Here is a 15948-nt window from a genome sequence, read left to right on the forward strand (position 1 = left end):
CGGTAATGTATTATGACAACTGCCAAGACTACAGAAAGAGAACAAACTCTTCAGTGACCGGACGGACAGTTCATAATGTTGTGATAAAAAAAAAGAATAAATAGCATGAGGGAGTTCTGAGTATGACTTGGCAGCCCAACACCATAACCACATACCCGCGACGCCGTTGGTGTTTTAGGCTGCTCTTTACGGCACTTCTTTTTCTTGGACCATTCACTCCTTTCTATTTTGCTTTCTTTCACCTTCCTATTTTCGTGCTTGATCTGCATTCAGTCTTTGACGGGCTACCCACTCGGGGATCTTACCACTAAATCTGAGCAGGTCGCGATGGGGAGTTTGCTTTGTCAGTAACAACCTACAGGATGGAAGAGGAAGAGAGAATGAAGAGTAGGGGAGGGATGTGATGACAAAAATGATGTCTATCGAATGAGGAAAAGCCCAAGGATACCAAAGCCTTTGGCACCATCAGGAGCAATGAAGTCTTTGCCATGTACCTAACTGACATGGTGTATAAAATACAAAAACGTCGTTGCCTCGATATAAGGGTCTGACATTTATGTATTACAGTAAACGCAAAGCATATAAATGTTTCACAAAAAGAACGAACTGTTTTCTGCAGTTTCATAAAGATTTGCAGATGTTTCAGATGTAATAATAAAACAAGATTCCGTGGTAACTACATAAATACGAGGATTGGAACTCTAATAGTGACAACTACTTATTTACAGCCCGTAACTGTTTATTTACTACCCAGTTTTAGTTTGAGGGGATATCTCGGTGTAAAGTAATATTAACATCGACATAAAATTAATGTTAGTTAAGAAATGAGATACAGCAGGATGTCGGTTGCAACGGGAAGTTTAGAACAGAGCAGGAATATATTTGCGATTTCAATTAACTGGAGCGTGTTTATTTGCTATCTGAGGTGTTGTGAATGGTTCACACTTGTAGCTGTTGCCACTTCTAAGGCCGCTATTACACTATCATACTTCACTGACAAAGAAATATGATCAAATATTCGTCTTTGACAAAGATATTTGAAGTGGCGCTAAAAATGGGTATTATTACAATGTCATCTTATTCTCGTGAAAGTTCAAGGTGGACCGGAAACAACAACTTGTTGTTATGAGCTGCAGTTGCTTGTACCACAATTGCATTGTGTGTGCGTTTGGAAGACAAGCGGCGAAAAACAAGGGGCTTAGGTCGAGACAGTAAAAGCATTCTGCAAAATTTGTTACGAGAGCTGCGAGTGGAGGACATCAAGTCTTAATATACGAGTATAAATAACTTACTAACGGATGAGAGTGCATTTCAGTATTTGCTCTATAAAGTGGCTTCTCATGCTGCAAAGTATAATACTCACTTGACAGATGCTATATTTGCAGAAGGCAGGCTCAACGTAACACTGCAATTTCTTGTTACAGGAGAGAGCTACTCTAGTTTACAAGACAGCGCTCGAATACCACAGTGCACATTAACCAAATTAATTCCAGAAACATCTGAAGCAATTTATAAAGCTGGGAAGTGGGAATATGTAAGGGTAAATAAATATTTAGTACACTAACGGGCCGGCCGGAGTGGTCGAGCGGTTCTAGGCGCTACAGTCTGGGACAGCGCGGCCGCTATGGTCGCAGGTTAGAATCCTTCCTCGGGCATGGATGTGTGTGATCTCCTTAGGTTAGTTAGGTTTAAGTAGTTCTAAGTTCTAGGGGACTGACGAACTCAGAAGTTAAGTCCCGTGGTGCTCAGAGCCATTTGAACCATTTTTTACACTAATGGTGGCAATAAGAACTATTTGTATTTTTGAATAACTTAATTAATAGAATTAGTCTTCCAACAACTAGAAAATTAATAAAAAGTGCGAAAAAGCATTTTGACCACACTTCTAACCGTTGCTTCTCAGTACATTTATTCCTTAATGAAATTTGTGGCAAATAATATGTCTGTTTCCAACCAATAGCTCAATATATAGGGTGTTTCAAAAGGAATATACGTATTTCGAATGCATAAATTAATTAAACCGTAAGACTTACCAATATGAAACTTAACACGCCTATTTACGAACCTCTCAAGTTCAGATTACAGATGTTCAATATGTCCTCCATCAGCGACACGAACAATATCACATCGATACTCAAATTCCTCCCATACTCGGGCAAGGCAGTACAGATCCGGTTCTTCAACTCTTCCAGGTTCTGTGGGAGTGGTGGTAGATAAACGTTGTCTTTATCGAAATCCCACAGGGAGAAGTCAGAGGGTGTCAAATCCGGTGACCGTGTAGCCCAGCTGACAAGGGGAGGCCGCCAATTGTGAAATTCAGATTCGATTCATACTGCGCATAATAAAAGCTCATGGCCAGAGGTGTAATGTGGCAAACCACCAAGATGCACTTCTCAGCCGTTGTCAAGAAAATCGACAGTTAAAAGAAACCGTTGCGGTGAAATACTCTCTACTAGTAGTAACTTTCTACAGCGTGGTGGTGCAGCGGTAAGCGCTCCGGTTCGTAATCCGAAGGTCGCCGGATCGAATCTCGCGCTATGCAACTTTTTTTTTGGTATTTGTTTTTTGTAATTCTTATATATATATAATTCCCGGCAATCAGTTGCAACAATTATGCATATAATAAGTTGTTGAAAGTCGTTTGTCGTGGAAAAACTAGCGACTTCGAACATCATTATGTTTTCCGCAAACAAAGTTGTATTTCACAAATGTTATTAATTGTCTTCATAATCTTAACCACGTATAGTCAACGAAAGTCGTAGAAACGAATACGTATAGCGTAAGTCAAACGTTCGAATTAGAATAGAGACCCCACGAACATAAACTTGCTGTGGCAGGTATGAAATATAAATTCCGTTACTCGCTCTTTACACTTGAAGGACAGATGTTGAATGGGCCGAAACGAGCCGCCGCATAACAGCGTAGTTGCCTGCTAACTTCGAAAGAAGGTAGATGCGGTCCCTAGCGCAACTTATAACATCGTCGAAAATCGGTGCGGACGGGACAGCTTTGGTACACCCTGTTAAACAAACGGAAAAATGGAGGCGGTACAATTGGAGAGCAATCCGCCTTCACCAACATGCATAAGCAATTCATTAATACTTTATATATATATATATATATATATATATATATATATATATATATATATATTTGAATTGCAAAAAACTAATAATTAAAAAAATATTGCATGGCGCGAGATCCGATCCGGCGACATTCGGATTACGAACCCCAGCGCTTACCGCTGCGCCACGACGCTGTAGAAAATTACTAATCGTAGAGAGTATTTCACCGCAACGGTTTCTTTTAACTGCCGATTTTCTCGACAACGGCTGAGAAGTGCATCTTGGTGCTTTGCCACATTACACCTCTGGCCATGAGCTTTTATTATGCGCAGTATGAATCGAATCTGAATTTCAGAATTGGCGGCCTCCCCTTGTGAGACATGCTAAGTCGCCATCTCCTTGGCGACCAATCCAACGGTTCGGTAGAGTTCCGTTCAGATATCCACGCACTTGGCGACTCCAGTGAGGCGGTGCCCCGTCTTGCTGAAAACTGAAGTTGTCTTCGTGCAGCCTCGGAAACAACCAGTTTTGTAACACAGCGAGATACTGCTGGCCGTTAACCGTATTTCTATCAAAGAAGAATGGGCCGTAAACAGATGATCGGGATATCGCGCAAAACACACTGACTTTGGGCGAATCTCGTACATATTCATTGGCTACCCCAAATTCAAACATCTTGTTTGTTTACTTGACCATTAACATGGAAAGTCGCTTTACCACTGAACACGATGCGTTGTGCAAAAGTGGTATCGTTGTCAATACCATCAAGAATTTCGTTACAACATGCCACTCGTTGTCATCAGGACGCAGAGCTTGTAACAGCTGTAACTTGTACGGCTTCATAACCAACCGACGTCTCAAAACACGCCAAACTGTTGTTGTAGGCAGTTGTAACTCCCGACTGGCACGGCGAGCTGATTTTGAAGGACTACTTTGGAAAGCAGCTTGAATTCGTGCAGCAGTTTCTTCAGGAACACGAGGACGCCCAGGACTCTTTCTTTTACATACACATCCTGTATCTCGAAACTGTCAAAATCATCTGTGAATGTTCCACCCATTCGGAGGATCAATTTGGTACCTCAACCTGAAACGTCTTCGCACTGTAATCACGGAACTGCGCTTCGCAAACTCGAGAACACAAAATGATTTCTGCTGTGGAGTTGCCATTTTAAACATATGACGGTTTCCAAGCAAAACAGAAGACAACTGACATCTAGCGGCTATAAACATAAACCAGACCATGTATCCGTTTCTCCAAAAGCAGAGCTGAGGCGCAGCGATCGATAATTTGGACAAAATAATAATTTGTAATTCATATATTCTTTTTGAAACACCCTGTACTATAGCACTTATCTTGTTCCAAACATTGATCAAATATTCAGTAACACACATTTTCAGTAAATTGCCAGCAACTATACAAACCATGGTTTCAGATAAAGCCCAGTTTAAGCAGGGTTTGAAAGATTTTTTCGTAGGCGAATCCTTCTGCTCTACAGATCAGTATCCTAACAGGACTGTTAGGCCAGCTTAAGTGAAAATGTCTGTTCAAAATGGTTCAAATGGGTCTGAGCACTATGGGACTTAACATCTGAGGTCATCAGTCCACTAGACTTAGAACTACTTAAACCTAACTAACCTAAGGACATCTCACACATCCATGCCCGAGGCAGGATTCGAACCTGCGACTGTAGCACAGCTCGGTTCCGGACTGAAGCGCCTAGAACCGTTCGGCCACATTGGCAGGCAAAATGTCTGTTAGATTTCAGTTTTGACAGCACTTGGTCACAACAGTGAGGATTAGGTATTTCCTGTATGATAAATAAAGTGCATAACAATGTTTCATTCTGATAATGTATTAATGGTGTAAATATTTACAGTTCTCATATTTTGACAGTCTCCTGACAAATTACCAGAGAAATGAGTACTTGGGTCTAATGGACGAAAACTGAATCTAATCGAATGTAATCCCACTGCCACAACCGACTCTGACAAAGTACAGTTTGTTATGCCATAAAATCTAGGAACGAGCATCTCGGAAATGGTGGAGCTGGTCGGCTGAAGGTGCGGCTGCTGTTGTCAACGTCCATGGAAACTGGTTGAGGAATGGTGCGGACATCTACAGCTCGTCATGGAACATGCAGTTTGGAGTTGTGCCCACTCTGTAAAGTTACATGGCAGACCCAATGATAGAGTACAGTGATGGTGCAGGCACATGTGTTTCAGAGCGCAGCATTTAGCATACACCACTGAACATGGAGCTCTGCTGCCAATGAGCCCTACATGTTCCCACGTTGACCCAATGATGTCGTCAGTTACCACTGTAGTGGGCACGGGACCATTGACGTTGGACTGTGCGTCAATGGAGATCTGTCATATGGTTGGATAAATTACGTTCCTTATTATACAAGGTGCAAGGTAGTTTTCTAGTATGCCATCTTCCACACAATTTACCTATGGTAGTAACGTGTATCCACAGGACATGTGGCCTGTAATTGAAGAAGTGTCATGATGATCTCTCCATTGGCAAAAGATTCCGGAATAGTCCCCCATTCGGATCTCCGGGAGGGGACTGCCAAGGGGGAGGTTACCATGAGAAAAAGATTGAATAATCAACGAAAGGATAACGTTCTACGAGTCGGGGCGTGGAATGTCAGAAGCTTGAACGTGATAGGGAAACTAGAAAATCTGAAAAGGGAAATGCAAAGGCTCAATCTAGATATAGTAGGGGTCAGTGAAGTGAAGTGGAAGGAAGACAAGGATTTCTGGTCAGATGAGTATCGGGTAATATCAACAGCAGCAGAAAATGGTATAACAGGTGTAGGATTCGTTATGAACAGGAAGGTAGGGCAGAGGGTGTGTTACTGTGAACAGTTCAGTGACCGGGTTGTTCTAATCAGAATCGACAGCAGACCAACACCGACAACGATACTTCAGGTATACATGCCGACGTCGCAAGCTGAAGATGAACAGATAGAGAAAGTGTATGAGGATATTGAAAGGGTAATGCAGCATGTAAAGGGGGACGAAAATCTAATAGTCATGGGCGACTGGAATGCAGTTGTAGGGGAATGAGTAAAAGAAATGGTTACAGGAGAATATGGGCTTGGGACGAGGAATGAAAGAGGAGAAAGACTAATTGAGTTCTGTAACAACTTTCAGCTAGTAATAGCGAATACCCTGTTCAAGAATCACAAGAGGAGGAGGTATACTTGGAAAAGGCCGGGAGATACGGGAAGACTTCAACTAGATTACATCATGGTCAGACAGAGATTCCGAAATCAGATACTGGATTGTAAGGCGTACCCAGAAGCAGATATAGATTCAGATCACAATATAGTAGTGATGAAGAGTAGGCTGAAGTTCAAGACATTAGTCAGGAAGAATCAATACGCAAAGAAGTGGGATACGGAAGTACTAAGGAATGACGAGATACGTTTGAAGTTCTCTAACGCTATAGATACAGCAATAAGGAATAGCGCAGTAGGCAGTACAGTTGAAGAGGAATGGACATCTCTAAAAAGGGCCATCACAGGAGTTGGGAAGGAAAACATAGGTACGAAGAAGGTAGCTGCGAAGAAACCATGGGTGACAGAAGAAATACTTCAGTTGATTGATGAAAGGAGGAAGTACAAACATGTTCCGGGAAAATCAGGAATACAGAAATACAAGTCGGTGAGGAATGAAATAAATAGGAAGTGCAGGGAAGCTAAGACGAAATGGCTGCAGGAAAAATGTGAAGACATCGAAAAAGATATGATTGTCGGAAGGCCAGACTCAGCATACAGGAAAGTCAAAACAACCTTTGGTGACATTAAAAGCAACGGTGGTAACATTAAGAGTGCAACGGGAATTCCACCGTTAAATGCAGAGGAGAGAGCAGATAGGTGGAAAGAATACATTGAAAGCCTCTATGAGGGTGAAGATTTATCTGATGTGATAGAAGAAGAAACTGGCATCGATTTAGAAGAGATAGGGAATCCAGTATTAGAATCGGAATTTCAAAGAGCTTTGGAGGACTTACGGTCAAATAAGGCAGAAGGGGTAGATAACATTCCATCAGAATTTCTAAAATCATTGGGGGAAGTGGCAACAAAACGACTATTCACGTTGGAGTGTAGAATATATGAGTCTGGCGACATACCATCTGACTTTCGGAAAAGCATCATCCACACAATTCCGAAGACGGCAAGAGCTGACAAGTGCGAGAATTATCGCACAATCAGCGTAACAGTTCATGCATCGAAGCTGCTTACAAGAATAATATACAGAAGAATGGAAAAGAAAATTGAGAATGCGCTAGGTGACGATCAGTTTGGCTTTAGGAAAAGTAAAGGGACGAGAGAGGCAATTCTGACGTTACGGCTAATAACGGAAGCAAGGCTAAAGAAAAATTAAGACACTTTCATAGGATTCGTCGACCTGGAAAAAGCGTTCGACAATATAAAATGGTGCAAGCTGTTCGAGGTTCTGAAAAAAGTAGGGGTAAGCTATAGGGAGAGACGGGTCATATACAATATGTACAACAACCAAGAGGGAATAATAAGAGTGGACGATCAGGAACGAAGTGCTCGTATTAAGAAGGGTGTAAGACAAGGTTGTAGCCTTTCGCCCCTACTCTTCAATCTGTACGTCTAGGAAGCAATGATGGAAATAAAAGAAAGGTTCAGGAGTGGAATTAAAATACAAGGTGAAAGGATATCAATGATACGATTCGCTGATGACATTGCTATCCTGAGTGAAAGTGAAGAAGAATTAAATGATCTGCTGAACGGAATGAACAGTCTAATGAGTACACAGTATGGTTTGAGAGTAAATCGGAGAAAGACGAAGGTAATGAGAAGTAGTAGAAATGAGAACAGCGAAAAACTTAACATCAGGATTGATGGTCACGAAGTCAATGAAGTTAAGGAATTCTGCTACCTAGGCAGTAAAATAACCAATGACGGACGGAGCAAGGAGGACATCAAAAGCAGACTCGCTATGGCAAAAAAGGCATTTCTGGCCAAGAGAAGTCTACTAATATCAAATACCGGCCTTAATTTGAGGAAGAAATTTCTGAGGATGTACGTCTGGAGTACAGCATTGTATGGTAGTGAAACATGGACTGTGGGAAAACCGGAACAGAAGAGAATCGAAGCATTTGAAATGTGGTGCTATAGACGAATGTTGAAAATTAGGTGGACTGATAATGTAAGGAATGAGGAGGTTCTACGCAGAATCGGAGAGGAAAGGAATATGTGGAAAACACTGATAAGGAGAAGGGACAAGATGATAGGACATCTGCTAAGACATGAGGGAATGCCTTCCATGGTACTAGAGGGAGCTGTAGAGGGCAAAAACTGTAGAGGAAGACAGAGATTGGAATACGTCAAGCAAATAATTGAGGACGTAGGTTGCAAGTGCTACTCTGAGATGAAGAGGTTAGCACAGGAAAGGAATTCGTGGCGGACCGCATCAAACCAGTCAATAGACTGATGACAAAAAAAAAAAAAGGTAACGAAGGGCACCATTACAGCTGTATACTACATGATCATCTGTATCTACGGACGATCTACACCTTTGATGCTTGATATTTTCTGTGATGTCGTGGAGTCTTAGAGAAAGACGTACTTCTGTGTTACACAAGCACAATCATGCTACAGCGGTTTGAGCAGCATGATACTGTGCTCACAGTGATGCCTTGACCACCAAATTCGCCTGATATGAACCCAATGGAACACATGTGGAACACTATTGCGCATCAGCTCTATGTGCACACAAATCTTCGCCCTGCAATTCATTGGAATAGCATATACCGTGGGTAGACGACAGGCACCACATACCTTTGGAAATCTACGATGAGTGTACGGTATCTATGTGCAGAGGCGATGACAGGGTACAGTGTGTATATGTACACATATGTCTGTACGCATTCCAAATGTAGTCGAACATGTAGTAATGTAAGAGCTTTGCATCAGCGCAGTAAAATTTGGTGGTGTTAGAAGGTAGACTCACAAGACGCCATTGAGGAGCCTCACGAAGATGAGGAGGGGCAGGCTGGGCATGAAGGCGGCCGCGACGGAGCAGAGGCAGTTGCCAGCCAGCGTCAGAGACAGCACCAGCCGGCGACCCCGTGTGTCCGCCACGAAGCCCCACAGGTGCGAGCTCAGGATCATGCCTGCCAACAACAATACAAAACCACTGGGTGGGACCTCAGCATCATGCCTGCCAACAGCGGAGACAGCTTGCTCTGAAAGCAGAAATTGTAATTTAATGTGGGTTTGTGGGAAAAACAATTCCTTAATGTTTGAGTACAGCATCAGTAGTGTGTTGCTTGACATTGTCTCATAGATTAAATACCTAGGCGTAACATTGCAGAGTGACATGAAATATAACGAGCATGCTAGGATGTACTAAGAGAAGGCGACTTTGATTTATGTGGAGAATTTTTGCAAAGTGTGGAGAATGTGCACATAGCACTAGTGCAACCAATTCTTGAGTACTGCTCAAATATTTGGGATCCACAGCAGATCGGATAAAAAGGAAAACATAGAAATAATTCAGATGTGGGCTGCTTTAGAGTACCATCATTTGAGGCTGCTGTCGCCAATGTACATTTCTTTCCAGGACCATGAATATAAGACAAATTTAGGCTTGTATGAAGGCATACGGACAATCGTTTTCCACTTGCTCTGTTTTCCAGTGGAAGGAAATGGTTAACAGTGGTACAATGTGTCCTCCACCTGCACCATATGATGGCTTGAACAATATGTACACACATGTGGATACACCATATGGGAGCTCACGACCATGCCTGCCAACAGTAGAATGCTACAGAGTGTGTGATCAGAATGGTGAGTGCCAAGACCAAGACAAGGTTACCAGGTGAACCTACAATGACTGCAACCCTGCAGCTGATTTCTGGCACATTCATTATTAGACTGACAGCCTCCACAGGTTGTTTCACTATCAAAAGAACAAACAAAAGGGATAAGTAGAGGACAAGGAAACGAGGAAATAATCCCTATAAACAAAGGTGTGGAAATCAGTAGTTTACATGATATGACATATTACCACTGAGTGCATTGATACCTTATAACACATTCCCAGACGATCCAAATTACAGATGTCCACTTGAGAACAAACACATTGTAAATGTGTCCCACATGACCAGTTCATGTGAAGGCTGGCTTCACGACATTTCCTCATTGATACACATGCACGATGAGAAATCCTAGCCATGTTCCAAACGCATGACCAACCATCCACAATGCAGTCCTGGACTTCATCGACACTATCAACAGGGCTGGATTATTCCACATTCATTAAATTTCCCATACCCCAAAAATCTATCGGTTCAAGATGGAGGGAGTGGAGTATTGATGAGCCACAACTAATATATTTGTTGCCAACGATTTGTGCCTTTTATTCACTAACTGCCATATGTACGTGTGCTGAGTACAATCATACATGTACCACACATGCAACATTTCACCATAACAAACATCATCGAAACACTGATCAATCAGCTTGTGTTGCAGAAAATGGTCTCACACAGCGAGTAAGTCGACAAGTTAGAAAATGAGGCCCTGCCAACTGGTTACCAACGACATCTGCCCAAACATTAACGGAAAATATCTGCTGATGTACCGTCTCAATGGCAGTGTGTGGATTCTCATGAACACAAATGTTTATGTTGTGGATGCACACAACAGTGTGCTGGGTACCAAATGCTGTATGTCTAAATAAAACATGCACAATAAACTGTTGATGTATTCCACATTGTGTAAGGATCCATATACAGAAGGGCACCCTGGCTGGAAAGTCAGATGTGAGCAGGGCTAGCACATGTGGTACAACTGCCCCTCAGGTAAAATCCTTCATATGCTGCAGGGCGAAATGTGTACCGCAGCAGCAATCCTTCTAGTAAGTGCATCCAACATTGTGTCTATTTATTGTGATGTTTGTTTGTCCACTCATGGTGATGACACTATTGTTGGACTACCTGGATGTTGCGCATTGGATTTAAATGAACCAGTCTCGTGCAGGTGCTGGTGGTGCCTAGTGAGCACTCTGATTTCTTCTATGGGGTACGCTTCATAATGTAACTGTGCTGTCTCCCATGCACTGCCATTAGCAAGCTGGTACCTGATGTGGAAATCAGCCATTTCTTCATTTGAAAGCATGTGCAAAGACATGGCAGTGGCTTTAAATGCTACCTGTCCACACTGTGTATACCGTTCACTGTTGGAACTGGTACATGGAACATAAGCCCTTGCTCATGCTGCAGCCTCACTGCTTGCATATCACCAACATGGTCAGAGACTGGCTGTGATTGGTTACTTCAAGAATAGCCTTTGCTTCACCCCAGTGAAAGTAATATCTGAACCAATCGACAGCGATGTGTCAGCAGTGAAGTTGCTGTAGAAACATTCGCTTAGGCATTGACTCTGTGGTGACATTGGCATGACTGCACTTGCACACACTTGGCGAAATCATTGGTTTCTGGACCCATGTTTATTTGGACTGTTTGCCTGTGTCATTGCCCTCTACTCGCTCCCTTTCATTTGTAAATCTACACTCCTGGAAATTGAAATAAGAACACCGTGAATTCATTGTCCCAGGAAGGGGACACTTTATTGACACATTCCTGGGGTCAGATACATCACATGATCACACTGACAGAACCACAGGCACATAGACACAGGCAACAGAGCATGCACAATGTCGGCACTAGTACAGTGTATATCCACCTTTCGCAGCAATGCAGGCTGCTATTCTCCCATGGAGACGATCGTAGAGATGCTGGATGCTTGTGCCGTGTGAGTGTTAGGGCGGCTTATGAAATAGGCGAAGGACTGACATGTCTGGAGATGGAGTAGCGGGATGTACCGATAGAGGTGTGGCAGCAGACAAGGATTGTCAAGGATGGGAGATATAGTTCAGGGTTGGAACACGAATCTGAGTGAAATACACGACGATCAAAAGTAGTTTGAAGCGGTGTGCGATTTTTAGGAGCTGTTACAGGATAGGGTCCGCGAAGCTCGCTGAATATGAAAAATGAGGTAGGGTGTGTATGCATCGTACATGGATTGGAGGTTGTTGAAGAACCTGTGAGGACTGAACATTCATGTACCATTTATGATCTACACCTAAATCTACATTTATACTCCGCAAGCTACCCAACGGTGTGTGGCGGAGGGCACTCTACGTGCCACTGTCATTACCTCCCTTTCCTGTTCCAGTCGTGTATGGTTCATGGCCGTGCGCGCTCGAATCTCTCTAATTTTACATTCGTGATCTCCTCGGGAGGTATAAGTAGGGGGAAGCAATATATTCGACACCTCATCCAGAAATACAGCCTCTCGAAACCTGGCGAGCAAGCTACACCGCGATGCAGAGCGCCTCTCTTGCAGAGTCTGTCACTTGAGTTTGCTAAACATCTCCGTAATGCTATCACGCTTACAAAATAGCCGTGTGACGAAACGCGCCGCTCTTCTTTGGATCTTCTCTATCTCCTCCGTCAACCCGATCTGGTACGGATCCCACACTGATGAGCAAAACTCAAGTATAGGTCGAACGAGCGTTTTGTAAGCCACCTCATTTGTTGATGGACTACATTTTCTAAGGACTCTCCCAATGAATCTCAACCTGGCACCCCCCTTACCAACAATTAATTTCATATGATCATTCCACTTCAAATCGTTCCGCACGCATACTCCCAGATATTTTACAGAAGTAACTGCTACCAGTGTTTGTTCCGCTATCATATAATCATACAATAAATGATCCTTCTTTCTACGTATTCGCAATAAATTGCATTTGTCTATGTTGAGGGTCAGTTCCCACTTCCTGCACCAAGTCCCTATCCGCTGCAGATCTTCCTGCGTTTCGGTGCAATTTTCTAATGCCACAACTTCTCTGTATACTACAGCATCATCCGCGAAAAGCCGCACAGAACTTCCGACACTATCTAATAGGTCATTTATATATATTGTGAAAAGCAATGGTCCCATAACACTCCCCTGTGGCACGCCAGAGGTTACTTTAACGTCTGTAGACGTCTCTCCATTGATAACAACATGCAGTTTGCTAAAAGCTCTTCAATCGAGGCACACAGCTGGTCTGATATTCCGTAGGCTCTTACTTTGTTTATCAGGCGACAGTGCGTCAGATGAAGATCTTGCAAATATACACTCCTGGAAATTGAAATAAGAACACCGTGAATTCATTGTCCCAGGAAGGGGAAACTTTATTGACACATTCCTGGGGTCAGATACATCACATGATCACACTGACAGAACCACAGGCACATAGACACAGGCAACAGAGCATGCACAATGTCGGCATTAGTACAGTGTATATCCACCTTTCGCAGCAATGCAGGCTGCTATTCTCCCATGGAGACGATCGTAGAGATGCTGGATGTAGTCCTGTGGAACGGCTTGCCATGCCATTTCCACCTGGCGCCTCAGTTGGACCAGCGTTCGTGCTGGACGTGCAGACCGCGTGAGACGACGCTTCATCCAGTCCCAAACATGCTCAATGGGGGACAGATCCGGAGATCTTGCTGGCCAGGGTAGTTGACTTACACCTTCTAGAGCACGTTGGGTGGCACGGGATACATGCGGACGTGCATTGTCCTGTTGGAACAGCAAGTTCCCTTGCCGGTCTAGGAATGGTAGAACGATGGGTTCGATGACGGTTTGGATGTACCGTGCACTATTCAGTGTCCCCTCGACGATCACCAGTGGTGTACGGCCAGTGTAGGAGATCGCTCCCCACACCATGATGCCGGGTGTTGGCCCTGTGTGCCTCGGTCGTATGCAGTCCTGATTGTGGCGCTCACCTGCACGGCGCCAAACACGCATACGACCATCATTGGCACCAAGGCAGAAGCGACTCTCATCGCTGAAGACGACACGTCTCCATTCGTCCCTCCATTCACGCCTGTCGCGACACCACTGGAGGCGGGCTGCACGATGTTGGGGCGTGAGCGGAAGACGGCCTAACGGTGTGCGGGACCGTAGCCCAGCTTCATGGAGACGGTTGCGAATGGTCCTCGCCGATACCCCAGGAGCAACAGTGTCCCTAATTTGCTGGGAAGTGGCGGTGCGGTCCCCTACGGCACTGCGTAGGATCCTACGGTCTTGGCGTGCATCCGTGCGTCGCTGCGGTCCGGTCCCAGGTCGACGGGCACGTGCACCTTCCGCCGACCACTGGCGACAACATCGATGTACTGTGGAGACCTCACGCTCCACGTGTTGAGCAATTCGGCGGTACGTCCACCCGGCCTCCCGCATGCCCACTATACGCCCTCGCTCAAAGTCCGTCAACTGCACATACGGTTCACGTCCACGCTGTCGCGGCATGCTACCAGTGTTAAAGACTGCGATGGAGCTCCGTATGCCAGGGCAAACTGGCTGACACTGACGGCGGCGGTGCACAAATGCTGCGCAGCTAGCGCTATTCGACGGCCAACACCGCGGTTGCTGGTGTGTCCGCTGTGCCGTGCGTGTGATCATTGCTTATACAGCCCTCTCGCAGTGTCCGGAGCAAGTATGGTGGGTCTGACACACCGGTGTCAATATGTTCTTTTTTCCATTTCCAGGAGTGTAGATGATAATCACACTCCTTGTTCAGCTGGTTAGTCGTTTTAGTTTCTTACAGGCCTCCTTGTGGGTGGTTACTAATCACCATATCTAACAAGTTTTTGGTCGAGTTTAGCCCTGAGTGTTTCATCGTTGCGGATTTTAACTTGGAACACTTCAGAGCAGAACACATTGGACGGTCCTTCCTGCTTCGAAGCAGAATGCATTAGACAGTTTTCTCTATAATTATAGGTTTTTCTTTCCTTTTGAAGAATTGATTCAGTGATGGCGTGACACAATTCCAGCGCCATCCTGCTCGGCAGTTGGATCCAAGACTGGTAGTGTGTATCACAACAGAGAGTACAGGGAGCATCGGAGATCGATGGTGCCACCAGAGTTAACGAGTGGGCGAGGGCGACAGTATTACGTAGTCCTGTGTCAGGTAGGAGACGGATTGGAGCCTGTCCATAGAAGAACACTAGGCAACAGCTGGGCAACAGCGTAAGGACAGTGCCATCGAATACTCCGAGGGTGTCTGGCCTCGTGAATCGTCTGGAGGCTCGCTGTGAGTAATGGGAAGACTGGAGCTTGTGTCTGTGGGCAGTTTCTGGCTAACAGCAACTGAATAGAAGTTTTGGTACTGCTAAGTTGAAACGTGCCAGTCCGTTCTGGATTGGCCCGTTCTTTAATTCAGATTTCGCACCTGAGACTTACTGTTCTGGTGAAATATATGAGCTCTGATTATGAGTAGCCTCAGGGACTGCAGTGATTAAAACAGTTCCCATTTCAAAGTTCACTCCACACAGGGTAGCTATTGCAGCCTGAATTTTCTATAGCTGCATGTGTGGTGAGCGGAAATAGTGAAGGCGAGTTCCAGTGACTCCAGGCTAATTCCTGGGGTGGTCTGACAAGTCAGTCAACCTCCCCCACTTAGTGGGTCACTGCCCTGTCTGACTGTGTGTGGGCAAACTGTGACTGCATGATGGACCCCACCAGAGTGCAGCTTTCACTGTGCCAAATGAGAAGGGAAGAGGGTTGAGTGTGGGGCGGATTGTAGAGGTTGGGGCTAGCAGGTAGCTGTGCACTGGTGGAGCTGACACACCCAGAGCCCAAAGCCAACTGCTATAAAATTGTACACCACACAGGCTGTGTTGGACAAGACCAGTTTGGCAGGGGGTTGGCTGAGCAGTCGCACTGTGACTGGACAGCTTAAGAGAAATTCTGCCAAGGGTCAGAGGGGAGTATCCAATGCAGGTAGGCCGCCATCTGCCTTGTTAATGCTGGCACCCAACCATCAGAGGTTGCAAACTTTT

At 44.7% G+C, this 15948-nt stretch overlaps 1 protein-coding gene across 1 annotated transcript in view; it reads right to left on the reverse strand.

Moving 5' to 3' along the window:
- The window catches only part of LOC124552279 (synaptic vesicle glycoprotein 2A-like), a 160095-nt gene that overhangs the window by 103882 nt on the left and 40265 nt on the right, over window positions 1-15948 (reverse strand). The window contains exon 4 of the mRNA XM_047126557.1: window positions 9060-9222. Within this exon, the coding sequence (XP_046982513.1) occupies window positions 9060-9222 (163 nt within the window). The remainder of the gene's footprint in view (window positions 1-9059; window positions 9223-15948) is intronic.

The sequence above is a fragment of the Schistocerca americana genome, chromosome 10, assembly GCF_021461395.2.
Source record: "Schistocerca americana isolate TAMUIC-IGC-003095 chromosome 10, iqSchAmer2.1, whole genome shotgun sequence".
Taxonomy (NCBI): domain Eukaryota; kingdom Metazoa; phylum Arthropoda; class Insecta; order Orthoptera; family Acrididae; genus Schistocerca; species Schistocerca americana.